The sequence below is a fragment of the Chelon labrosus genome (genome assembly GCF_963514085.1).
Source record: "Chelon labrosus genome assembly, chromosome: 12".
Classification (NCBI taxonomy): Eukaryota; Metazoa; Chordata; class Actinopteri; order Mugiliformes; family Mugilidae; genus Chelon; species Chelon labrosus.
In genome coordinates, this window is record NC_140345.1 from 20,606,167 (window position 1) to 20,630,794 (window position 24,628).

The 24,628-nt window shown below is 42.5% G+C and overlaps 1 protein-coding gene across 5 annotated transcripts in view; it reads right to left on the reverse strand.

Moving 5' to 3' along the window:
* Positions 1-1,971: 1,971 nt before the first annotated feature.
* The window catches only part of LOC311497376 (plectin-like), a 62,838-nt gene continuing 40,181 nt past the window's right edge, over positions 1,972-24,628 (reverse strand). For 4 of the 5 annotated variants that reach the window (XM_084557657.1, XM_084557656.1, XM_084557660.1 and 1 more), the window contains exons 12-34: positions 23,081-23,174; positions 22,539-22,693; positions 22,048-22,369; positions 21,844-21,921; positions 21,580-21,741; positions 21,325-21,429; positions 21,137-21,232; positions 20,886-21,011; positions 20,630-20,782; positions 20,368-20,522; positions 20,129-20,255; positions 19,546-19,729; positions 18,800-18,957; positions 18,376-18,554; positions 18,147-18,285; positions 17,632-17,988; positions 17,461-17,544; positions 17,247-17,351; positions 17,034-17,132; positions 11,823-15,176; positions 3,248-10,336; positions 2,958-3,074; positions 1,972-2,779 (exon numbers count right to left, since the gene is read on the reverse strand). In XM_084557657.1, coding sequence (XP_084413783.1) covers positions 4,169-10,336; positions 11,823-15,176; positions 17,034-17,132; positions 17,247-17,351; positions 17,461-17,544; positions 17,632-17,988; positions 18,147-18,285; positions 18,376-18,554; positions 18,800-18,957; positions 19,546-19,729; positions 20,129-20,255; positions 20,368-20,522; positions 20,630-20,782; positions 20,886-21,011; positions 21,137-21,232; positions 21,325-21,429; positions 21,580-21,741; positions 21,844-21,921; positions 22,048-22,369; positions 22,539-22,693; positions 23,081-23,174 — 12,400 coding nt within the window. In that variant the 3' untranslated portion in view covers positions 1,972-2,779; positions 2,958-3,074; positions 3,248-4,168. The remainder of the gene's footprint in view (positions 2,780-2,957; positions 3,075-3,247; positions 10,337-11,822; positions 15,177-17,033; positions 17,133-17,246; positions 17,352-17,460; positions 17,545-17,631; positions 17,989-18,146; positions 18,286-18,375; positions 18,555-18,799; positions 18,958-19,545; positions 19,730-20,128; positions 20,256-20,367; positions 20,523-20,629; positions 20,783-20,885; positions 21,012-21,136; positions 21,233-21,324; positions 21,430-21,579; positions 21,742-21,843; positions 21,922-22,047; positions 22,370-22,538; positions 22,694-23,080; positions 23,175-24,628) is intronic. The other variant, XM_084557658.1, reaches the window with a different exon arrangement.

A 24,628-nucleotide genomic window follows, 5' to 3' on the forward strand; every position in this document is an offset into this window, starting at 1 on the left:
GAGGGAAGGGGTCAGATCAGAGTAGTCAAGGGAGCTGAGTGAAGAATTCAGGGAGGTCAATGCCCCATTGCTTCTGCTGGCAGGCTCTTCCATCAAACCCAGTGGCTAATGTTGGCACACAGAGCAAAATACTGTATGTACGCAGTATGAACGAGCGGGAGAGTTAACCCACATGCTCAAATCCTGTTGCAGCATCTTTTATAAAACTGACCGGGAAAATGTTGTGTCTAAAAAATACTGTCATCAGTGTTGAAACTATAAATACACTTAATGGGATCCTAATGGTATCAATTGTAGAGCAGGTGTCGGACCAAGTAGCCATGTTTCATCTGGTTCTCGAGTCCTTTCAGATGAATGTAGGGCAGTTTAACACTGCCCCCTTGTGGTCAATACTGCTCTTCTTCCAATGTACTTTTTTTCTTCTGTGCAGGGGTATTACTCAGAAACAGAATACAACAATTTGCAAATCTTTTTCAACCTATATTCAATGGGATACACTACAGATACCAGATGTTCCAACTGATAAACTTTATTGTTTTTTTGCAAATATTCACTCATTTTGAGTTTGATGCCTGCAACATGTTCCAAAGAAGCTGAGACAGAGACAAAAGGCTGGGAAAGCTGAGGAATTCTTAAAAAACACCTGTTTGGAACATACCACAGTTGAACACAACTGGACAGGTACACCCTGGACAGGTCTCCAGTCTATCGCAGGGCTAACACAGAGAGACAGACAACCATTCACACTCACATTCACACCTACAGCCAATTTAGAATCACTAATGACCTTAACGAGCATGTCTTTGGACAGTGGGAGGAAGCCGGAGTACCCGGAGAGGACCCACGCAGACACAGGAAGAACATGCAAACTCCACACAGAAAGGCCCAGTCGGCCCATGGATTCAAACCCTCTTGCAGTGAGGCATCAGTGCTAACCACCACACCACTGTGTCGCCTCTCGACATACAGTTGCAAGGAATTTGGGAATTTCATCGTTCAGGATATTACCAGGTGGGCTCAGGAACACTTTGTAAAACCATTGTCAGTTAACAAAGTTCATCGCTACATCTACAAGTGCAAGTTAAAAGTCTACCATGCAAAGCGAAAGCCATATGTTAACAACACCCAGAAAAGCCCCTGGCTTCTCAAGGCCCGAGCTCATCTGAGATGGACTGACACAAAGTGGAAAAGTGTACTGTGGTCTGACTAGTCCACGTTTCAAATAGTTTTTGGAAATTATGGTTGTTGTGTCGTCCGGACTAAAGAGGAAAAGGACCATCTAGGTTGTTATCAGGGCAAAGTTCAAAAGACAGCAACTGAGATGCTATGGTGGTGTGTTAGTGCCCATGCTATGGGTTCACAATTAATGCTGAAATGTACATATAGGTTTTGGAGCGATATATGCTTCCATCCAAGCAATGTCTTTTTCAGGGACATCCCTGCTTATTTCAGCAAGGCAAAGCCCGGACACATTCTGCACATGTAACAACAGTGCGGCTTTGTCTTAAAAGAGTGCGGGTGCCTGACTGGCCTGTCTGCAGTCCAGACCTGTCTTCCAGTGAAAATGACAACCACAACGGAGATCCTGGACTGTTGAGCGACCTAAAAAATTCCACCTACAAAGCTTCAACAGTTTGCTAAAAGGAAAGGTGATGTAACACAGTGGTAAATATGCCCCTGTCCCAGCTTCTTTGGATCGTATTGCAGGCATCAAATTCAAAATGAGTAAATATTTGCAAACAAACAATAAAGTTTGAACATTAAATATCTTGTCTTTGTAGTGTATTCAATTGAATATAGGTTGAAAAAGATTTGCAAATCATTTTGTTCTGGTTTTATTTATGTTTTGCACAACGTCCCAACTTCATTGGAATTGGCATTTATAGATATACTGTGCAAAACACTAGGCTAAACCACTCAACTCAAAATTAGCTTCAAAGCATGGATAATGATGTACGAATTACAACGGTGCTTCTTCAGAGAATATTTATTTACAACATAGTGTTATGTTCACATACAACACAATCCTCACGGTGTCTTTCAAAGCAACATCTGCCCCATAAGCAAAACCAACCAGTTAGTTTGTATCTTTATATATTGCCAAAATTAAAATCAGCGCACTTAACATCTCAAATTGCTTTTATTTTACATTGACATTTCCCCCAATAACTTTGTAAAGTTAGTAAAACATGCAAGGCCATTCATAATATCAAAAAAGCATTATGAAAACGTGTAAAAGATTTACAGAAAGATGGATAACAGAAATACTTGATGTGGAAAAAACAAAGCAAATTCAAGCTTAAAGCGTTTTTTTCTTTAAGTTTGCAAAAGAAATCTGTGGCAAAATGTCAACTGAAAGTACTTAATCTCACATAATACATACATTCGTGCTAAGTGGTGCCGCATCAAATATGTCAATTCTCCAAATTTTCTCTCACAGACACTTTTGGTTGAACTGAATTTAGAGTCACAGATGTCTCAAAATCTGCTCTGTGGACTCGCTATGTGAAGATGTGCTGTGGTATTGCTATAGATAATCCCATTTAAAATGACAAGTGCACAAAGAACTGTATATTCTCTGGGAGTGTTCTCTAAAATAAAAAAAAAATTAAATACCATGAAATGAAAACATAAATATCACTATTAGCGTTCAAGTAATAAATACATGAAAATGAATGAAAAGTGTTCCTAGAAAGGCATCCCAAGATGATGTTGACTCAGCCTCAGCTTTCTCCAAGTGTGATGTACAATGGAAGAAAGGACATACTCAATGGCAGATCTAGAAAAAAAAAAAAGAAAGTGACTATGAATTATAACCAAAAGAAACCAAAGTATGCCAGCATGCAGCATGGAATTAAACTCAAATGAAATGAAAACTATGAAGCAAATATAGACGAAACTATGATTTTGTTTTTTTCATGAATGAAAAGGCCATCATGTTTTCTAAATTGGTGTACCTGTGTTACTGCGTGAGGACGACACGGTATCACAAATCCATCCAAGGTGAAGGGATCGTATGCTCCGGCCAACTGAGAGTCTCTCTTGAGGGGTAGGACTGTGAGGGATTGAGGCATCTGTTGAAAACACAAAATTATATTTCAGAGCTGAAACAGCTGACAGACGATGTGGGACATTTGGGACAAAGCAAACAAATGGAATTAATACAGGATCTGAGATGTGTTCAAAGTTCAACTTAAGAAGACAAAACGTAAGGAAAAGAAAACAAGAAATAATAAATTTAACTTACAAGAATCAAAATAACAGAAGGCAGGTCTGTGAGGAAGGGCAGGATCGAGTCTGACATCATCTTGGGATTTACCAGGAACACTGGGTTGTTGGTGAGTATGAGCACTCCAACATTTGAAGTGTGTAAAACAATGGTGCATTTAACTCAAATGAAGCAAAAGCCTACTGAATATAAATGGACATTAGCACTAGCAATGACAGATGAGAAAGCTTTTTTTCCAAATAATAATACATAATTTTTAAACTCTGGCACTTCTTTTGAATGTTATATTCTTGTAGTGTCTCATTTTTTAGTGTCTCAAAGGTGTATTCTGTTCAGCAATTTACTGGGTGCAGTCTACAGCTACCCAGATACATATAACATAAAAACATTTTTTTCCATACTCTATACAAACATTCAGAAATGTTGAAGGCATCAATATATTTTAGTTAGAAACATTATAACTATGATGAAATTCATTATCTTGTTACTAGTATTGTCGAAAAAGATACAAAATAGACAAATATTCTTAAATTTCAAAGAAAAAATGGAAAAATATTTCTGTTTGTCATACATACAGTATATATTAGTTTCAGATGCACACATCCTTTCGACAGGTGTGAATTGAAAACTATAAAGTCACTTAAAAAACAGAAATGTCATGCTTTTAAAAATATATACTGACTTGGAGTCAGTACTAAAGGCAAATTATATTTGTATAGCAATTATTGGTTATGTCTTGTTATGTGAGGCACATGTTTAGACAGGTGTCGGATATGAAAAAAAGCCTAGTAAATTCTTGTGACCACATGCATGGATGAATAAATAAATTATATTTTCTGTGTAACTGAAACTATTTTTTGTCATGTTAGAAATGCAACTGTAAAGTGCATTAGTATTGTTTATACTAAGTCACAAGTTATTAGGGAGAGAACTAGCTGATTAGAATCTGCGGCTATAGCCAGAGGAGGATGTGAAGGAGGATGATGAGAAGTTCATGCTGAAGCCAGAGCCAGCGTCAATGCTGCCTCTCCTGGAGCCTGATCGGGATCCGGTTCTTGAGCCAGTCCGAGAGCCAGTCCGAGAGCCATACGCGGAGCCAGGGTTACTGACATTGTAGGGACTGTAGAGGCCTTTGCTGGACTGTGAAGAGGCCTCCAGGAGTCTTAGGCCAGATCCTTCCTCAACCATGCTTCTGTCCATGGCATCTTTGAAGGAGATTTTCAGTTTGGTTTTTGGGCATGTTAGATATTTAGAATAAGCGCTGACATCTCTCAGTTTCTGGGCAGTGCGGGCATCGATGGTGCCCTTCCTGATGGATTCGTCTAGTGGCACTCTGCCCTCAACTTCAGGCTCTATAAGACCACCAGTCAGATACTGCACCTCAAGGAAACGCTGGCCAGCCTCATAATACAACCAGCCCTTCTTTAGGGCCTGGGATGCAGACATCTTTACTTTGGTTCTGGGATCTTCAAATCCATTGAATGCTTTTTGAGCCAGGTTGAGGCGATCGACCATGACTTTGTCCACAAGGCCTTTTTCTGTGGCATCAGTGACTGAGAGTTTCTCTCCACTTGTGGGGTCAATTATTCCTCCTGTGCAGGCTTGGGCCTCCAACAATCTTTGGCCTGTAATATTGTCTACCAAGTTTCTGTGCATTGCCTCTGTGATAGAGACCTTCTCCAGTGTGTCTATGTCCAAAATTCCAGCTACGGGGCCAGTCTCCTCTGTTGGGTCATTCCATATGACTGCAGGTGGCTTGATGGAGGGTATGGGGCTCATTGGAGAAGAGTAGGTGGAACCAGTTGTTGAACCAAAAGAGGAAGAGCGTGAACGGAAGCCTCCCATGTTTCCAGAGAGCATATCAGCAAACTCTGTGATGGACAGGTTTCCAGCTCGGTATGTATCAAGAGAATGCTGGTCAATAAGACCACGTAAAAGAGCATCATCAACGTCATACTGTCTCCCTGACCTCCTGTCAATGATAACAGATTTTACAGTACCATCAGAGGAAGTCATTGTGATCTCTTCCCACTCACACTCTTGCTCTGCAAGCTCCAGGTAGGTTTGGTGGTCAATGAGTCCCTTCCTGTAGGCCTCATACACTGTCATTTCTTTGCCTGTCTCTGGGTCAACGATGACAACTCTGCGTTTTCGGACTGAAGACTTGGAAGAGGTCTTTCTTTCCCGCTTCTTGTCTTTCAGTAGCAGGAGCACCAGGCCAGTGTCAGGATCAGTGATGCACCTCTCCATCAGCTGGAGGTAGGTAAGGTTTTCCTCAGTGTTGGGATCAAAGAAGCCTTTGGTGTCGTCTGATGGATCTGTCAAGATCTCATTCATTTCCTCATCAAAGAAGCCACGTTTGTAGGCCACCTCAACTGGCAGACGGTGACTCTCCTCTGGGTCAATGATTCCACCAGTGGCAATCTGCGCTTCCAGAAGACGGATACCATGATCTTTTAGGATGAGCCCTTTTTTCATGGCCTGGAACAAGGAGATTGTCCTGCCTGAATAAGGATCTCTGTATCCTGTCACTGCACGCTCAGCAGAAAGAAGCTTGTCTTTGAACTCTGGGCCTACAATTCCCATCTTGACTGCTTCATTGACAGTCAGTTTGAGGTTTTTGATTGGATCAATGACATACCCTGTAGAGGCCTGGGCCTCAAGGAGTTCAAATGCAGTGCCTGGCCTGATCATGTTCTTCTTCATGGCCTGGTAAATAGATAGACGTTCCTTTGTGGACTCCAAAAATACACCAGCAATACAGCTTGTGCCCTCAAGGTACCTTGATAGTCTATTGCTAACCTCCTCCACTGAAAGAAGGCCGTCATTCAGTTCACTGACTGTCTGCTGATCAATAATTTGTGAGCGAAGAAGCTCCTCCATTGTGATCTGTTTTCTCAGGCCCTTGAATGTCAGCCTCTTATCTCCCAGGGAGAGGAGGCGTAATCCACCTTCTAACTTGCATCTCTTGAGCAGCTGTGCATATGACACCTTCTCGTCAGTGACAGGGTCAATGAACCCTCTAACATCGTCAGTCAGTTTCTCGTTGGTTTCCTTGTTGATATAACCTCTCTGCGTGGCAACATCTGCAGGCAAGTGGAACTGGAATTCGGGATCAATAACACCACCAGTGGCAGTTTGTGCCTCTAACATTTTCAGGGCATACTCCTCTGGAACAAGATCCTTTTTCATGGCCTGGAAGAGAGATATGATTTTCCCACTGTAAGGATCTTTGTATCCTGTCACAGCTCTTTCGGCTGAAAGAAGTTTATCATGGATTTCAGGTCCGACAACACCTTTACGAACAGCCTCATCAACAGTGAGTGTCTCATTATTCACTGGATCAACAATGAATCCTGTAGCAGCTTGTGCTTCTAGGAGACTGAGGCCTATTTCTGGTTTAATAAAACCTCTCTTCATTGCTTGGTATATGCTTATCTTGGAGCTAGAGTCTGTTGTGACCCCAGCAACACAGCCAGTTCCATAAAGATACTGTTTCACACTGGTCATTTCCATTATGTCACGGATCTCTCTCTTGCCTTGTTTAATAAGGTTGTATGTCTCCAAGTCAATGATGCGGGCATTATAGAGCTCCTCAATTGTTGTCCTTCTCCTTATAGTCTTATAGGACAGTGGACTATCATTTATGATGATCTCTCTTTGCTCCATGATCTCAATAATGATGATGATCATCCTCTCTTTGGTGATTTTACCGGAGCGATATTCATCCATGAGCTTCTGCCTCTCCTGCTCTGGAAGCAAATTTGAGTTCATGACATCCCAGAGGTTCAGTGATTTGTCAGCAAGGCCCTCAATTGGAATGTCAATTTGAGTGTTGGTCAGCTCACTCTGGGTTTGTTCCTCTGTGTAGAGGTATGTCTTTTCCACAACTGTTGGAGACTGCGGCTTAGAGAGTGGGAGGATATACAGGCCTGTGTCTTTGTCTCTTTGGCATTTGTCTTTAAGCTGTCTGTAGGTTACATTTTCATCTGTTTCTGGGTCTGAGAAAACCTTGTTTTCATCAGAAGGTTCAGATAGGGTCTTGGCAGTTTCTTTATTAAAAATGTTCTTCTGATATGCTACATCAGTGGGGACACGGTGGCTGTTAACAGGGTCAATGATTCCCCCACTGGTCATCTGTGCTTCCAACAGAGGCATAGCATGCTCTTTCAGGATCAGATCTTTTTGCATTGCTTCAAAGAGGGAGATTTTCTTGCCAGTGAATGGATCTTTATAGCCGGTGACAGCTTTTTCTGCAGAGAGGAGTTTTTCATGTAGCTCTGGACCAACAAGGCCTGACTTCACTGCCTCATCTACTGACAGGTATTGGTTCCTCACTGGATCTACAATGAAGCCAGTTGCAGCCTGAGCCTCAAGAAGTGAAAGACCAGTGTTGTGTCTGATGACCTTCTTCTTCATAGCTTGATAAATACTTATTTTGTCTTTTGTCGGTTCAAGGTAGATGCCGCCAATGCATTCAGAGCCCTGGAGATATTTATTGACATTGGGATTCTCACTGACTTGTTTAGGCGTAGTTTTGCCTTGGTTAAGGAGGTCCAAAGTTGGTTTGTCAATGATTTTGGAATCATACAGGGAGACTGCTGGGACAGGAGCTCTGAGTCCCTTGAAGCTGGACTGTTCCTGTCTCTTGGCTTCTTTCTCCTCTACAATTGTGATGATAATCTTAATTATCTTTTCAATTGTAACCTTTCCTGACCTAAACTGTCTGAGGAGGTCAAGTCTCTGTTCCTCAGTGAGATATTCAGAGTGGATAATTTCCCAAAGGGTCATCTTCCTGCCCTTAAATGGTCCAGAGTCAAGCTCCACAGTTGCCTGAGTCATAGCCTCTTTTGTCTGGGCTTCAGTGAATGCTAGCTCCTCCTTAGCAGAGATTGCTTCATCTGAAAGAGGCAGGAGGTGGAGACCAGTTTTCTTATCAATGACACATCTTTTGAAGAGTTGTGAGTATGTGACATTTTCTTTTGTGTTGGGGTCAAAGAAGCATTTAGTTTCATCAGTGGGACTACTCAGAGTCTTTTTCATTTCATCATCAAAATAGTTTCTCTTGCAAGCCACATCATGGGGAATTCGATGGCTCTTTACTGGATCAATGATGCCACCAGTGGTCATTTGGGCATCAAGCAGTCGGATTCCTTGCTCTTTAGGAATGAGATCTTTTTTCATTGCCTGGAACAGAGATACTGTCTTTCCAGTGTAAGGATCTTTGTAACCTGTAACAGCTCTCTCTGCAGATAGGAGCTTTTCATGGAGCTCAGGACCAACAACACCTGCTTTGACAGCTTCATCAACAGTGTACTTCTGATTATGAACAGCGTCGACCACGTAGCCTGTTCCTGCTTGAGCTTCAAGCATATTCAAGGCAGGCCCGGCCCTCATTACATCCTTCTTCATAGCTTCATAGAAGGACATTGTCTGTTTGGATGAGTTAATGACTACACCTGCAATGCAGTTTGTACCCTTGAGTGCTTTGCGGACAGGCTCCATTGCAGACACCTCTTTGACTGTCACATTGCCCTTTTGCAATTTGTTGTACAGATCATTATCAATGATTTTAGACTCCACAAGCTCAGTGGCAGGGACAGGGGCTCTCAGACCATCAAAGGCTATTTCATTCTTCTTCTCTTTTTCCTCAGCCACAGTAATCACAATCTTGATGATCTTTTCAATCGTGATTTTGCCTGTCTTGTACTGGCGGAGAAGATCCTTCTTCTGGTCTTCTGTGAAGTACTCAGAGTTGATTATCTCCCAAATAGTGACAGTCTTTCCCTTGAATCTTCCAAATGGCACAGACACAGTTGTTTTGCTAAACACATCTTTGGTTTCTTCTTCTGTGTATATGCTAGAACACTGAGCCGCTTTGTCTGTGATTGGCAAGAGTAACAGACCAGTCTTGGGATCAGTAGTGCATCTTGCCATTAACTCAGAGTATGTCAAAGGTTCCTGGGTGCTGGGGTCAAAGTATCCCTTTGTGTCATCACAAGGTTTCTCCATAATCTTATTCATTTCGGCATCATACTGTCCCTGTTTAGAGGCAGTGTCATTGGGTACACGGTGACTGTTGATAGGGTCGACAATGCCACCAGTTGCAAGCTGAGCTTCAAGCACTCTGATGGCATGATCATGTTCTATCAGACCCTTCTTCATGGCTTCAAAGACAGAGATCTTTCCACCAGTGTAAGGATCTTTGTATCCTACAACAGCCCTCTCAGCTGAAAGCATCTTGTTGTGTAATTCAGGGCCAATCACGCCTTCCTTGACAGCTTCATTAACAGAAAGTTTCTGGTTATTAATTGGGTCTAAAATGTAACCTGTGGCGGCCTGTGCTTCAAGAAGGATCATGGCAGTGCCTGGTGTGATCTTCTTCTCTTTGGATGCTTGATAGATTGACATTGTTTGATTAGATGGTGTCAAAACACCAGCTATTGAGTCCTTTCCTTTAAGAATTCTTTTCAGATTTTCAGTCTCACCAAGCTCGTGGACAGTGGTTTTGCCATTTTTCAGCTTGTCAAACTCCTTCTTAGGCAAAAGACCAAGGTCATGAAGTCTGCTTGCAGGTACCTTATCACGGATGCCATCAAAAGCCAATGGATCTGGTTTCTCGACTCCATCTACCACATCACCAGCGTTTTGGCCATTGAAAACTTTCGTTGTTGTCTCCACAGTTGTTACATGGATGACCTCTTTGGGCTGGTCTTTCTGGGCTTCCTCCATCTGCTGCAGTTTCTCGCGCAATTTCTGGTTCTCCTCTGCAAGAATCCTTTCCTGCTCTAGTCTCTTCTTCTCCAGTTCCTGCATTTCTTTTTGCTTGTTAAGCATCTCTTGTTCAGCCTCTTTCTGTTTACTGAGGGCTGCATCCATGGTAGCCTTGAGTTTCTTCTTCTCCTCCTCCATCTGCTGTCTCTGGCGTTCCTGTTCATCTTTAAGAGCCTTGGCCTTTTTGACTTCCTCTTCAAACTGACTCTCTAGCCTCTTTTTCTCATCCTCAATTAGCTTTTCTTTCTTTAATAGCATTTCCTTTTCTGTCAGGAATGTCTGCTGGAGCACTGTCTTCTCATGCTCGATTTGTTTCTGCTGTGCATCAGCCATCTGATAGAAAGAACAATAGACAAGACAAGTTACAATGGATTTTTATCCGTGGCACATATTAAACTCAACATATTATATTTGGACAGTGTATTAGCTAATAAAGGTTTTAATTAATACAATTTCTACAACGCACTCTGCTTATGCATATCAAGCTAAAATTATCATAAAATTAATGTATACAGTATGTGTGCAACTATAATATAATTGTAGTTTTAACACACATCTGGATTAATAATTACCGTTCTTGTGTCACTTCTGTGTAGTCCAGAATAATGAGCTAATGATATTCCTCAACAAAACCACTGATTGCAAATTCAGACATCTTGGAATTCATCTTTTTAATATATATACTTTATGTAATGATACACAAATTTCAACTGCTTTGCTCTAAAAACAAATAAAGAAACCACTCCAGGTAGTTTATTACTACTGCTTTTACTACTTAATGGTAGCTCTTATAAAAGTTAGGTTTTTGGTTACGCAGATTTGGTTCTCATTACTGGGTACCACTATATGTTTTTTTTTCCAATTGTTATGAGCTGTTGAATCTGTTACAGCACATAATGCATCTTTCATTTTTAAATGGCAAGTAACCAAATTTAGAAAACATGAACTCAAGAAATGGACTTGTCTAGGAGCAATAGTCTTTGAATTCTAATAATTAAAGTAATATTAATAATTATACTATAATACACAATGCTCCACGTTCAGTATAATATGGGTTATCCAAACGATAAGGACGCTGACACAACAAACACTATGTAAAATCTCTTCTTTGCCACAGGGGGTAATGGATAAGCCTAGATGTGAAAGTTGACGATGAAGTTGACAATTCACATCAGTGCATCGCATGGTCATGTCAGACGGTGGGCAGTTGTAGGTATGGTGACGTCTTACCCGGTGTTCTAGTACATTAATGTTGATGGTTTGTGTTTTGCCTGCTTGACAAACCCACATACAATATACTGACTGGGGTGACGACATGGGGGTGGATGTTTGCATCTCTTAATATCCGATTTGTAATAAATACGGGAAATTATGACAAATGGGCACTTGATTGTATTTTCCACTAAGGAGTGAAAATAACATTCCAATATTTGCCTACCATCAATTAAAATACACTGGAACAGTTCATCAAATGGAGCCCTTTCAGTAACATAGTTCAGGGTTCTGGTAAGATATTTTGGCATCTATCCCCCAAATTGCCAAGGCACACTATACTGAGTTTTGAGACCCAAAGAAATGAAGCATGTCCTAAAATGGGGCAACATTCCAGGATGCGTGGGAACATTCAGGATATGATATGCATGAGCACAGTGCACTGTAAAGAAAAAATAAAATAATTTTCAAAATTAAAATATGATTTCATGATTAGTGTAATCAGAGAAAGGAATATAAGAAATTTTAAGAAGAGTGGGTTAGTTTTAGATTTAGAAAGAGTTAACAATGACATAAGCTGCTCGGTTATGCCATTTTGACACAATACCTCTTTAGACTTATTTTGAAGTTCTGCAGCCTCCTTTTTCAGCCTAGCCTTCTCGTTCTCTAGGTCCGCGATAGCTTTGCGTAAATCCTCAGCCTCTTTGCTTGTATTTTGTCTCTCGATTTCCAGTCTTTCCACTACAGTCAATTTTGCTTGGGTGGCAGTTTCAGTCTCATGAAGACGGGCTGCAATTGTGTCAGCTTGCTTTCTGAATTTTATTGCCTCTTCTTGAGCTTTGGCCTGTGCGTCACTGAGCTGAGAAACTTGAAGTTTGAGTCTTTCAGATTCAGCCATAATCTCCAATTGCCTTTTCCGCTCTACTTCAAGTAACTTTTGGTATTCTTCAGTTTCCTCGTCCAAACGCTGCTGCATTAGCTGTTTATCCTCCAATAGCTTTTGAGCTTGCTCCTGAGCCAACTCTTTCTGCTTTTGGAGCATTTCTGCCTCAGCTTTGAGTCTAGATGCCTCTTGTATGGCCTGCATTTTCTCTTTGAGCATTTTGTCAGCAAGTGCATGTTGCTGAATTAGGTCTTGTTCTGCAATCTTCCTCAATCGTGCCGCCTCTTGAGCTTCCACGGTAAGTCTAGCAGCGTCCTCTGCAAGCTTTTTCATATTCTCAGCCTCTTCGGCAAGGAATTTCTGTGTGTTGTCTTTGTCTTTTTTGATGAGGCGCTGATTTTCATCCTCGATTTTCAATTTCAGTTTGAGTAGTTCCTCCATCTGAACCTTGACTTTGAAGAGCTCCTCCTCCACCTGGCCCCTTTTTTTGACAGCATCATCAACTTCATCCTTCAGGCGCTGCAGCTCTTCATCCAGGAGAGATTTCTGTTTATCAGTGTCATCAAGTCTAAGCTTAACCTTTGTGAGCTCTTGCTCCACTTGGAACTTCTGTTTTAATGTTTGCTCAGCCAGTTTCTTGTGCTTTGCCATTTCTGCGTCAGCCTGTTGCTTCTGCTTGAGCGCTGCAGCTTCTGCCTGTGCTCGTTTAGCAGCTTCAAATTCAGCCTCCTTCCTCAATCTCTCGGCATCTTCCTGGGCTTTGGCTTGGTTTGCCGCTTCTTCCTCAGCAGCTGCTCTTTGTCGCTCTGCTTCTTCTGCTTGTTGTCGGAGGAGAGCTGCCTCCCTTTCTGCCTTCTCCTTAGCAGCCTCTGCCTCTTTAGCAAGCTTCTTGGCTTTTTCATATTCTTCCTTAAGCTTCTTCTGCGTGATGACATCTTCCTTCTGTTGAGCGAGGACACTCTGGGCTTGTTGCTCAGCTGCACTGCATTTCTGGGCTGCTTGTTGGGCTGCAAGAATTTGTTTTTCTGCCTCTCTGTCGGCCTCATCTTTCTGCTTTTTGGCTTCTTCTGCTTTCTTTTTCAGACGCTCAAGCTCTTCCTGGGCTGCCCTGCGTTGTCTGGCTGCCTCTTCTTCTGCAGCAGCAATCTTCTTCACCTTCTCCTCTGCTTCCCTCCTCCTCTTCTCCTCCTCAAGAGCAAGTTGCCTAAGTTTCTCTGCCTCCTCTTCTGCTCTGAGCTTGCTTTGTTGGGTTTCCTCTGCAATGTTTTTAAGTTTATTCAGTTCAAGCTCCAGATCAAGTTTTCCAGATGAAGCCTTTTCAAAGTTGAGCTTAAGAATACGGATTTCTTCCTCAACAACTCGCCTCTGTTTGAGTGTGTCATCCACTATTGCCCTTTGTCTTTCCATTTCAACCTCAGAGGACTTTTTAAGTTGGACTATCTTTTCCTCAATCTCCTGCTTGTGCTGGTTGGCCTGATCTTCAAGAGCTTTCCTCTGGTAAGCTTCATCCTCAGCATGCCGGCGAAGTCTATCATTTTCTGCCTCTTTCTCTTTCAGGGCAATTTCAGCCTCTGTTTTCAAGCGGGTGGCCTCACTGATTGCAGCCAGCTTTTCTTTGAGAATCCTCTCAGCCTCTGCTCTCTGATGGGCTGCCTCTTCCTCAGCCATTTGCCTCTGATGCTTGGCTTCTTCTGCAATTGCTCTAAGCCTGCTTGCCTCCTCAGCCAGGTCCCTCATCTTGGCGGCTTCTGCCTCAAGAAGTTGTTTGCTCTTCTCCGTGTTGGACATGCTGTCCTTCTCTGCCTTAGACTTCATTTGAATGAGTACATCCATTTCACTCCTAACCTTGGCCAGTTCATCTTCCAGCTGTTTCCTTTGTTGCTGTGCTGCGGCAACATCATTCTTCAGGCGGTAAAGTTCATCTTCAAGGAGGGTTCTCTGCTGTTCTGCATTGTCAAAGTCTGCCCTGAGCCGAATGAGCTCCTGTTCTGCAGTGAGTTTCTGCTGAGAAGTACTCTCAGCTACCTTCCTCTGCCTCTCAAGTTCTTTCTCTGCCATTTCCTTCTGCTTCAGGGCTGACTCCTCAGCTTTGGCTCTCTTTTTAGCCTCACGCTCTGCCTCCTCCTTTTGTTTCTCAGCATCTTCTTGGGCAAGGCTCTTTTTGTGAGCTTCTTCCTCAGCCTGGAGTCTTAGACGAAGGGCCTCATTAGCTTTCTGCCTCCATTTCTCCAGCTCTTTTTCTGCCTCTTCTCTTGCATTTTCTGCATCTTCCTGCTGTTTCTTGAGATATGCAGCTTGTTGCTGGAGCTGAAGGACAGTGCCATGCTCTTGTTTGAGTGATTCCTCTAACTTTGAGGTTTTTTCCACAAAAGAAATGTGTTTGCTCTGGAGCTCAGCAGAAGAACTCTTCTGGGCTGCCTCCAATGCCACCTTGATTTGTCTTTCCTTTTCGATTTCTGCTTGCTTCACCTGCCTGTCAGCTTCCTCAGCCTGCCTCCTGAGAATTTCAAGGTCCTCCAGTGCTTTTTGTTTTTGCCTAGCAGCTTCTTTCTCTGCCTCAGCTTTGAATTTGAGTTCTTCCTCTGCCATGAGCTTTTTCTGGGTCTCTTCGTTAACTTGTCTGCGGAGCTTCTCAGCCTCTTCTTGGGCAGCCTTTCTTAGTCTCTCTGCTTCATCTGCTCTATCGCGAAGTTGCTTGAGCTCAGATTCTGCAGTAGACTTTTGTTTTACTGTTGTCTCAAGTTGGATCCGGATGAGATGGATTTCATCCTCAATTTTAGCCCGGCTTTGAAGAGCTTCATTCACCTGTTGACTTTTGTCCTTGATCTGCTGCTCCGAGAGATTTTTGAGTTCATGGAGTTCCAGTTGGATGTTTTGCTTTTGTTTTTCTGCATCAACAGCAGCATTTTCTCGCTTGCTTACTTCTTTTTGCATTATAAGCTTCAGCTCTTGAGCCTCTTTCTCAGCTTTCGCAATGGCCTTTGCGTGAACTTCAGCTAACTGCTTCTGTTTGTCTAACTCAGCCTGCATCTCCGCCATTTTTCTCTGCTCTTCTGCTTTGAGTTTCTCTGCAGCTTTCTGCATTAGTGGAAGCAAATGGTAAAGAAAGGATTATAATCAAGCATGATAGGTTAAAGGCAATACCGTACATTAACTAGCTCAAAACAGTGTGCATTAAAATTGTAATTACTTTTGTAACCACAGCCGAAAAAACACACTGGAAAAAGAGCAGCTTAATGTAGTGTATTACCTAGGCTATGTTAATGTTAAAATTAGCTCATGATTAAGTAAGAGAACAATCACTAGATGCAAAATATTAGATGCACATTCATCAAAGTAATGTTAAATTCACGATGCAATAATTCATGACAAGACGATTCAGGAAAAAAATGGAAGATGGCGATGTTGCAGTTAATGTATGGAAACAAAATATCACTTCACAACACAGCAAGAAAACCATATGGCATGCAGCTGTAGCTTTATCACTAGTTCTGCAATTCTAAAATGTTACTTTCATCAAACAATCATCTCTTGTACAGTAGTATATGTGTATTTCCCACACAATTATTTCATAATAGCTACTGAAATAGATGCTTAATGTAAACGTGTTCAGTAGTCTTTAAATGACGGGTTTCACACACAAATGATTTGTCTTTTATATTGTCTATGTGTGGAATGTGGGGAAAATCCTCTTAATCAGATCTTGCTTTTGAAATAAACCCTTAACACTTCATGTTAGAGTATTATTCACACCATTCTCTCAGACTGGTGGTTATCTCATCCCATGCACTGGGGGTTCGTTAAATCACTATCCGTGATAAAATGGAATAGAAAGGAAAGGTAAAGTCAAAGATAACAGGTCCATGTGAAGGCACTGAAAGTTACGAATCCAGCTTATGACAGTGAAAAATTCAGGAAGCATGGTAGATGAAAGTACCAGTAAAGTGCCATTTACAGTAGAGTATATACTGTGAGGATATTAGCAAATAGAGACTATATGGAGAGTTGCAGTGTTACTATAGAAAGCTGCAGCGAAATAAGAAAGTAAATTTGCAATGGAAAGTCAAAAGGAAGTTTGTGACAAGACACAGATGTGAGGATGACAGAGGGAATGGAGATTATGCAGTAGGTAGGTGAAACCTGAAACACTGAGAATAATTTACCTCTTTAATGCTCAAACAAGTTAAGCATTCATCATGGTAAAGCACTGGCAAGCAGTTAAGAGAAGCAAAGAAACAAACAAAACACCGGGGTTAGGAAGGAATGTAAACCTTTAAATTTGTGTTAATTTAGAAAAAAAAGAGCAGAAGACAACCAGGCTGAACCATAGAGTCATAACTTTGAGTTGAAACTCATGAAATAAAGTGGGCAGTGTGATAAAGCAAAGGGGAAATTGAAAGAAGTGAAAGAAAGAACCCCTCATTCTAAATCGACAATGGCACAACACACAGAATGGATGGAAATGAAGTGGCCAATATATGTGTGAACACACATCGCGCTGTAGGCACTCGTTCTCGTTTTATGACATTAGCAGTCACAGGCTTAATAAAGCCTCCACTCTGATGCTGTACTCACTTGAATGTAACCACACTAAGACCTCATGTGCTGTATCTGTTTGCTATTATTATATCCAACTAGCACCTGGCTTATTATACCAAAGCTTACAATATGCTCCACAAAATATTATCATTTCTAGCTAATAGGTCAGCTACAGCATGCCAATGTTTCAAGCATAACCAATGCAAAGAAACTATTTGTCACCCGTACATTAAATGCAATATGTGTGAGACACGCTGGAAAAACGGCGTGTGTGCATGCATGTGTTTTGGCGATCGGCGGGTAATATCGTTTGGCGGTCGGCTGATTATTTGTTCGGTTGGTTAGGTTAATGTTAGAATTTAGTTTGTTTGGGATCCTCAGCCAGTTGTCACGCACCTCCTCGTCCTCCAAGCGGCGCTGCGAGTCAGTGATGAACTTGATGTACTGACTGGTCAGGGTCATCAGCTCGCTGTATCTGGTCCTCAGGGTTACATACTGATGAGGGGAGAAACATTTTTATTTCACGTCGACAGTGGTTAACGGTTAAGTTGTCATTAATGAAAAGATTCACCAATATCTAGTATTGGTTAAAAATATAAGAAAACTCACCTCCTGAATAATGTTATCAGAAGCAGAATCCAGTTTGGTTTTCTTCAAGGGAGAAGTAAGAGGTTCCACCTGAGCTTTGTAGGCAACCAACTGGAGCTCATAGTCCTGTATGCATAAAAAAAGATCAGTTATGCCACAGACTATTTCTGTAAATGCTCCAAATCACAGTATTTATGCTAATAATTAATGCAAGCTGCTGATGTTTAAAGCTCACCTTGATAGTGTCAATGTATGCTTTAGCATATTTTTGACACTCGTCGACTCTGTCTTTGTTCTTCTCAATCTCCTCCAGCAGTTTCTGTTTGGAAACATGTTAAAATAAATGTTAAGCTGCAGTCTTTCACCTGAAAACACAAAGAATGGCGTTAAAGAGTTAAAAACAAACCTTCTCCTGGGCGAGCTGTTCTTTCAGAATTTTGCTGTCAGTGATGGGCACGGCCTGAATCTTCTCCTGCCTCTGCTTGGCGTCGCCAATCCAGCGAATCAGCCAATCGTAGCTCTCCCGATAGTAACCCAGCTGGCGACCAAGCTGCTCTAGCTCTCTCTGGCGAAGGTCGATCTGGGTGAACACGGCCTTCCAGCGGTCCTGTAGGCCGGACAGCTGCTGGCGGTAGTGGTCCAGCTCAGCGTCACGTTCATTGTGCACGCGACACATCTTGTCGCTCACGGTGGAGGCTTTTTTGAGCTCCTCTTCCATGGAATCAAACACAGGCTGTTCACCCTCGGCCTCGGCTCGCATTTTCTGCAAGTTTCATACAAAAAAGGACAGTCAACAGAGAGGAAACATCAAATTCATCAATACAAGGCTTTCACTATAAATAAAGTATGATCTTTTTTGAGATATAATGTTGAATTTCTGTTTTAAAAAAAGGCTTAGTGATATAATCATGTATTGTTTACCTTAAGCTTTGCTCTATAAGTCTCCACTTGCTTGACGTCACTGGGCACAGTGTGAACCTCGCGCAGGCAGTCCTCATACTGCTTGAGAACTCCCTCAGCACCCTGTGCGTTACGGATCACCATTTCCACAGTCTTCAGCCTGTGATAAGGAACAATAAACACATTAAAGGGGCCCATGGGTGTTGGGAAACGATGCACGCTCTCTGAAGACAAGTGGTTGGGGACATACTTCTCGAGATAAACGGAGGAGAGCATGTAGGCATGATCCATCTTCTGCACAGTGAGCTCGAGCTCTGACCGCAGCACGGGAGCTGAGGCAGATTGCTGAGGGGAGGCCAAGACTTCTTGTGTCTTTACAGAAACCTTATCAAGGTCCTTCTTGAGGCCTTCAAGCTCTCCCTGGACTTTCTGCACGACAGAGTAAGGAAAGTGTTAACAACATGGTGGGAAACAGCCTCACATCAGCAGGTAGGAAGGTAGTTAGCGTCCTTGTAATCTGGTTTCACTGACTTCCAATATGCAGTGATTTCACTGGCATACATGTATAGGTTCTGGCAGAACATGGGTATAGAAGGAGCTACGTGTCATCCCTTTTTGGTTATTAATTAGGAACATCCATGTGTAAGTGACACGAGTAAATGTGAGTTTAGTACCTTCTGATCTGTTGTCTTCTGGACACATTCTTTCAGTGGCTCTTTTTCCACAGGTTTGCGGACGCGAGCCACCGTCCGGGCCTCGCAGTCCTCTATACGCAGGCGCAGGTCCTTGACCTCAGAGATGTAGTTCTTACACAGAGACTCAACCTGTTGACCTGCGGGACAACATTTGCATTAGTTGAGAGTGGCAGGAATAGACAGAAATAGATACGCCCTAGAATGGACAAGAATGATGCGAGGGAGGGGGGCAGACTTTACATTTACATTCTCAATCCATTGTCTTGTCCATGCAGTTCTTCACGTTTTGTGTCTCAAACTGTTTAGTGTACGCTACGTCCATAGTGTACACTAAACAGCATGTGGTTTTTATCAGTAGTAGTCATATTATTATATGATATGGCAGCATAACAGAAAGCATAGTGTCGCCTAACTCACGACACATGTGTTCTACTTGGCGCACAAAGCAACTTGGGAAACAAAACAACATGCAGTCACGCATTACTCTAATCTAAACTCTAATGTTTCTATCTGAACATCCCACTCAAGGCTCAAAAGCGTGTACAACCATTAGCTTGGTGAGCTATAGCTGTGGCTGGCTTTATATCACTCACCTTGGAGCCTAACAACCATTTGTCCTGAAAGGTGAATTGACAGTTATATACCGCAAATTTACTTATTGCATGTCCCCTCAGAGTAATCCCGAATGACTAAACTCAGCCGGTTGTTCAGAGACTTATTCATACCTTTCTCCATGGAGCGAAGCAGGTTGTCAAAGTGCTGCGTGGACTTGTTGTAGTCCTCTTCGACCTGCATGCGGTCGTCCGGCCCGAAGATCTGGGAGTCCTGGCTGTCGCGCATGAAGTCCTGGTAGTGGAGTTCCAGGTTCCTCATGATCAGCCGGTATTCCTCCGGTTTCATGGTCTTTAACTGCACATGGTGGAGAGGAGTGGAGAAGAGGTTAGGAGGCAGGGCTAATTCAGTGCAGCTCCACCTTGATGTTGAAATGTAATCTAATTATGTTTATTTGGTGAGAGTGAGGTGCATTTCATAATCTCAAATATATAAAATAAAAAAAGTCCAAAGAAGTCCCTTTTGTTTTGACAAGGTTACTTCCAAGATAAGAAATTATCTTAGATAAGCTAAGATAAGAAATTATCTTTTTAGTATCAGGCACACAAAGAAACTTACTCTTCCCTGAATAGACTGGTCTACAGACTTCAGAAGTGTATATCCCAAAACACTATTGGTTTGGTTTTATCTAATCTATTAAATCATTTAATTTATTTATTTTTTAAATGTTATTTGAAGAGGAGTGCTGGTGCCAACCATGGTGATGTTCCAAGAGCGTATCTGTGTATAGTCTCTCATCAGGTACTGCCATGACAGCAGACTCTTCATGTTGATGTGGAGCGTCTGCCACATGGTCACCATCGTCTGATGACCTCCGTCCAGACTAGGGAACGACAGAAAAGCACACGTTTTAGAAATGACGCCGTAGAAATGATCAGGTTTGAGACAAGCATTTCCTATTGTCCCATTTCATTCTGTTTCCCACTGATTCTCACCTCGCCACGCTGTCCACGGCCTCCTTGTTGACTGGAGGTACAAGGAAGCAGACAGAAGGCACCACCGCCTCGTGTCCAGAACGGTTCAGCACCTTCCACTTGAAGGGCTGGGAGTTGTTGAGGAGTGCACACTCATCTCCTTTATGGACAGTGATCTGAAACAGAAACCAGGGCACATTAAAAGAAGGCATACTGAGGCTCTGCCAGAATTACAGTCACACTAGTGAGCAATTATGTATCTTTAATAAGTGATCGTTCTAACCTCCTGCTGCTTGAAGTCACAGACAGCCTGGATGGGCAGTTTGCCTTTGATGGAGGTGGTGGGGTTGCGGGGTTTCAGCTGGATGATGGACTTTGCTCTCTTGTTCAGGCCGGTCACCAGAGTCTTGAATTCATTCAGCTGTTCTTTCTCATCCTGTTGGCAAGTATAAAAATCTAGATTAGACTAAAAGAACTTGCCACCTTAGTGTATGTTCGTTTGTGGCACAACACATGCCTAGGCATGGGCTTCTACTCACCACAGCATCCTGCAGCAGATCCTCCAGGCGCGTGGCCGTTGTGGAACGGTCGCAGCTGTATTTCTTTTTCATGTTCTCTTGCATCTTCTTCATCTTGTCCTGTGCATCTTTCACATCGGCAAAGAACTACAAAGAAAGGAGATCACATGAGGGCCAGAACATTTCTGAATCTCAGCTCCACAAATATTTACCGATGTTTATAGGACGGCCATTTGGAAATTGCCACACTTATGTATGCATGCGTTCCACACCTGGTAGTAGGCTGTGTTTTCTTTGAGATGAGCCTCTATACAGCAGCACAGCTGGAGGATCCAGCTCCACTGAGTCTGCAAGGCAGCTGTGAAGGCCTGAAAGGGATCCAGAAGAAGACATGACGTGTTAATTTTGGGCTTCAGTAGCAACAGTTCTAAAGTTTAGTGGACATCACTGCTGTAGTCACCTCAACTGTCTTCTTGCCAGGATGTCCATCCTTGACAAGTTTGTCTCCTGTGGCCTGGATATCATTGACCTTCTTCTCCCTCAGCTCCAGCTCTCGCATGAGACCCTGAAGGATCCAGAAGACACACTTAATGATAGTCACAGGGGCAAAAATTGTGTTTATTCACTTATCAACTATCAGAGAATCTAAAAGGGTGAAATTAGAGATAAAAGGCTGCATCATGTGCACTGTCTGAATCTGAGGTCTTGTACGCACAGAGTAATTGTCTTTCTTAGCCGTCATGTTGCTGTTCCTGTCACTCCAGTCAAAGTTGACCTCTTCCTCTTCTTTGTCATTTAACCACATGAGTTCCTTGGTGGCAGCACTGACAAATGCGTGGAGCGAATCCAAGTTCCTCAGGCGAGACTTGGAGGAGTTCTGAAACAACAAAAATGAATCAAATGATCAAGAACTGGTTAAGAAAGCGGCTTGAGAATCGGAAGTTATACAAAAAAATAATTATTCACAAAGAATATTTACCAGTAGTTTGGCATACTGAAGATCCAGTTTTCCCAGGTATTCTTTGTATGTACCCTTGCTGATAGGAGATAACTGGGTCTAGAGCGTATGGAGGGTGCAAAAGTCATTACTCAGAAGAAATACGCCACACACAATCACTTAATTTATTTTAAATTAGTGTTGGACAGTCTGTATTCCTTTAAAAGGGTCTAACAAGATCACTACCTCGTCAGCCCTGGCTCTTTCAATCTTGGATTTGAAATCCTCCACGGTCTGATGCAAGCCTCTGTGGCTGCCCAGCTGGGATTCCACCGAGGGCAGATCAGATCCCCACTCGGATTCATCAATGCGACGCTGGTTCTCCTCCACCCAGGCCAGCAGATCTTGGACATAGCGCAGGGTCACATCATCCAGCTCGGGCCTGATCTTCATGCTGGTCTGCTGGGAGGACTGAGTCAGTTTGGTTTGGACAGTAGTGATGGAAGTCTTCAGACGAAGGTTGTAATCGCTGCGCAAGTTCACCAGGCGCTCGTGGAGGCGGTAAACCCTGCGGAGGTGAAAAACAAAACCAGCTGTTAATGGACATTGGCCTTGCATGTTTTTCCATTTTTACTTGATGAGTCACACCATCAACTGGTGTCCTTCAATAGATCTGTGAAAACAAAAAACTACTGAATCGTATGCTCATTTGAACGCAGCATACACATTACACCAACCTGCGGTACATCTGTTCAGCCTGAGGGTGGCGCCCATCCTTGAGCATCTGCACGTCATTGAAGAGCAGTCGAATCGTGTTGTCTGCCTTGTCCAGCTCCCTCTCCACTTCAGCCGTGTGCTGAGCTGGTTTCCCTGCGTTCAGCAGACGAATGTCCTGGAAGAAAGACAGACGAAAACATGAATCCCAAACTTGCTCCAATGCCACCAAGATTCGAAAGAATGATTAAGGCAAATTACAATAACTGACAAAGAAAAAAAAACACATATTACACCCTGGAGGATACTCTGGAATCCCCTATCTTTATAAATATTATAATATCTTATGAATGTTTCACTGGAAGGAACAATGTAACACAGTTTGAGTATTCGGTGTGAGAGAGGCCTAAAAACTGGATTTGAGAAAAGCTTCACCACTACCTACTACATCGACTAAATACATTTTTTAAAGCAGAAAATTTTATAATTTAAATAAATCGACTAATGAACACATACTGGTAAAGTACACGTTTGTTTAGTCTTGTTAGCCCAGTAGAAGACTCACCTTCTGCAGCAAGGTCTCCAGATGGGCGAGCTGCTCGTCACACAATCCTGACTCCATCTGGACTTTGTTGAAAATTCTCTGAAGCCTCTCGATTCTGGAGAAAAACAATAAAACAAAGTTGAGGCCAACGAAACAAAATAAAATCATGACAATCCCTTAGTCATCCAGTCATCCCTGGCATTTCTAATCTTCCACACACCAAGCCAAAACTCACAACACGCCGGTGAGAACACTTACGGCCACCTCCGTCGCAGCAAAAACTCCAACTTATGAGGGTCAGTCACAAATGCCATACCTCAACTCTTCTCGACAGATTAAAGTTCAAGCTACGAGAAAAGTCGGCACTTCTCACACTCCCATTACTCTGTGACAAGTGAGCTAAGAGTGAAACAGATTTGTCTCCGTTTCCTGACAAAGACGTCCAGTCTGCTCATTAAGTCATTCCACGTCTCACAACCATAAACAAGTCTGTCAGACTGCAAGATGAGCGGACAACCTCGTGACGCGAAACCATCCCATTCTCCAGGCATGTTGCAAGATAACTCTAAATACAATTAAAAAAAATGTCTTATCCATTTCATCACACTTCATTATAGTTCCTTGGTGTTCAATTACGTTACAAGACAAGAAAAGCACCAACTAGAACATTGACGAGAACCTACTTTCTTCCACAACAAATGCAAAATACTGTACGCTGTTAATAATAATTCATAAGTAAGAAATTGTGTTTAACAGTGAGAGAATATCTAATTGAACCTTTGTTGGCCCTGGTTTGCTGACCACCAACCAGAGGGCTCTACCCTTTGTCAAGTCTTGACTTCTTATGTTACTTTTCCTAGGGTTACTCTTGCGTTAGTCAAAGAATAACCAAGCAAGGAAACCCCATAGACTTAGTTAGCATTAAAACTCGTCATTGCGATCCTTCAAAAAGTTGAAAAACGTACTGTTGTCAAGTGTGGTACAGCTTATTTTCCAAACTGGTGAATGGATTTTCCCGATGTAATGCTTATGGTTACTAACATTATCTGTCTCGCCTCCATGTTACCTCCAATCAGATTATAGGTTTTCAATGGTTTTCTATCTACAAACAGGACGTAAAAGAGTATGAGCCCTTTGGCTGGTGGTCAGCAGACCAATATGAAGGTCAACAAAGTTGATGGCTAAACCAGGCTGTAAGCAATTTTTTACTAATCTATTCAGCTCCTGTGGTGCCTGACATGTGTTGTTCTATTGTGACTTGTCAATACTGGAACCCTTGCCTAAAAATACTAAGACCATTAACATTTGATTATTGTAAACATACTGTACAGTATACACCGATCAGGCATAACATTGTGACAGCAGAAGTAAATAACATTGACCATCTTGTGAGAATGCAATGTTCTGCTGGGAAAACTTTTGGACCTGGCATTTGTGTGGATGTTATTTAGACCTGTAGCACCTCCAGCCTCCAAATTCACTAGATCCCAAACTGATCCAAGTATCTGTGGGATGATCCACAGAGGCCCCTCCCCTCAACCCATAGGACCTGAAGGCCCCCACTAACAA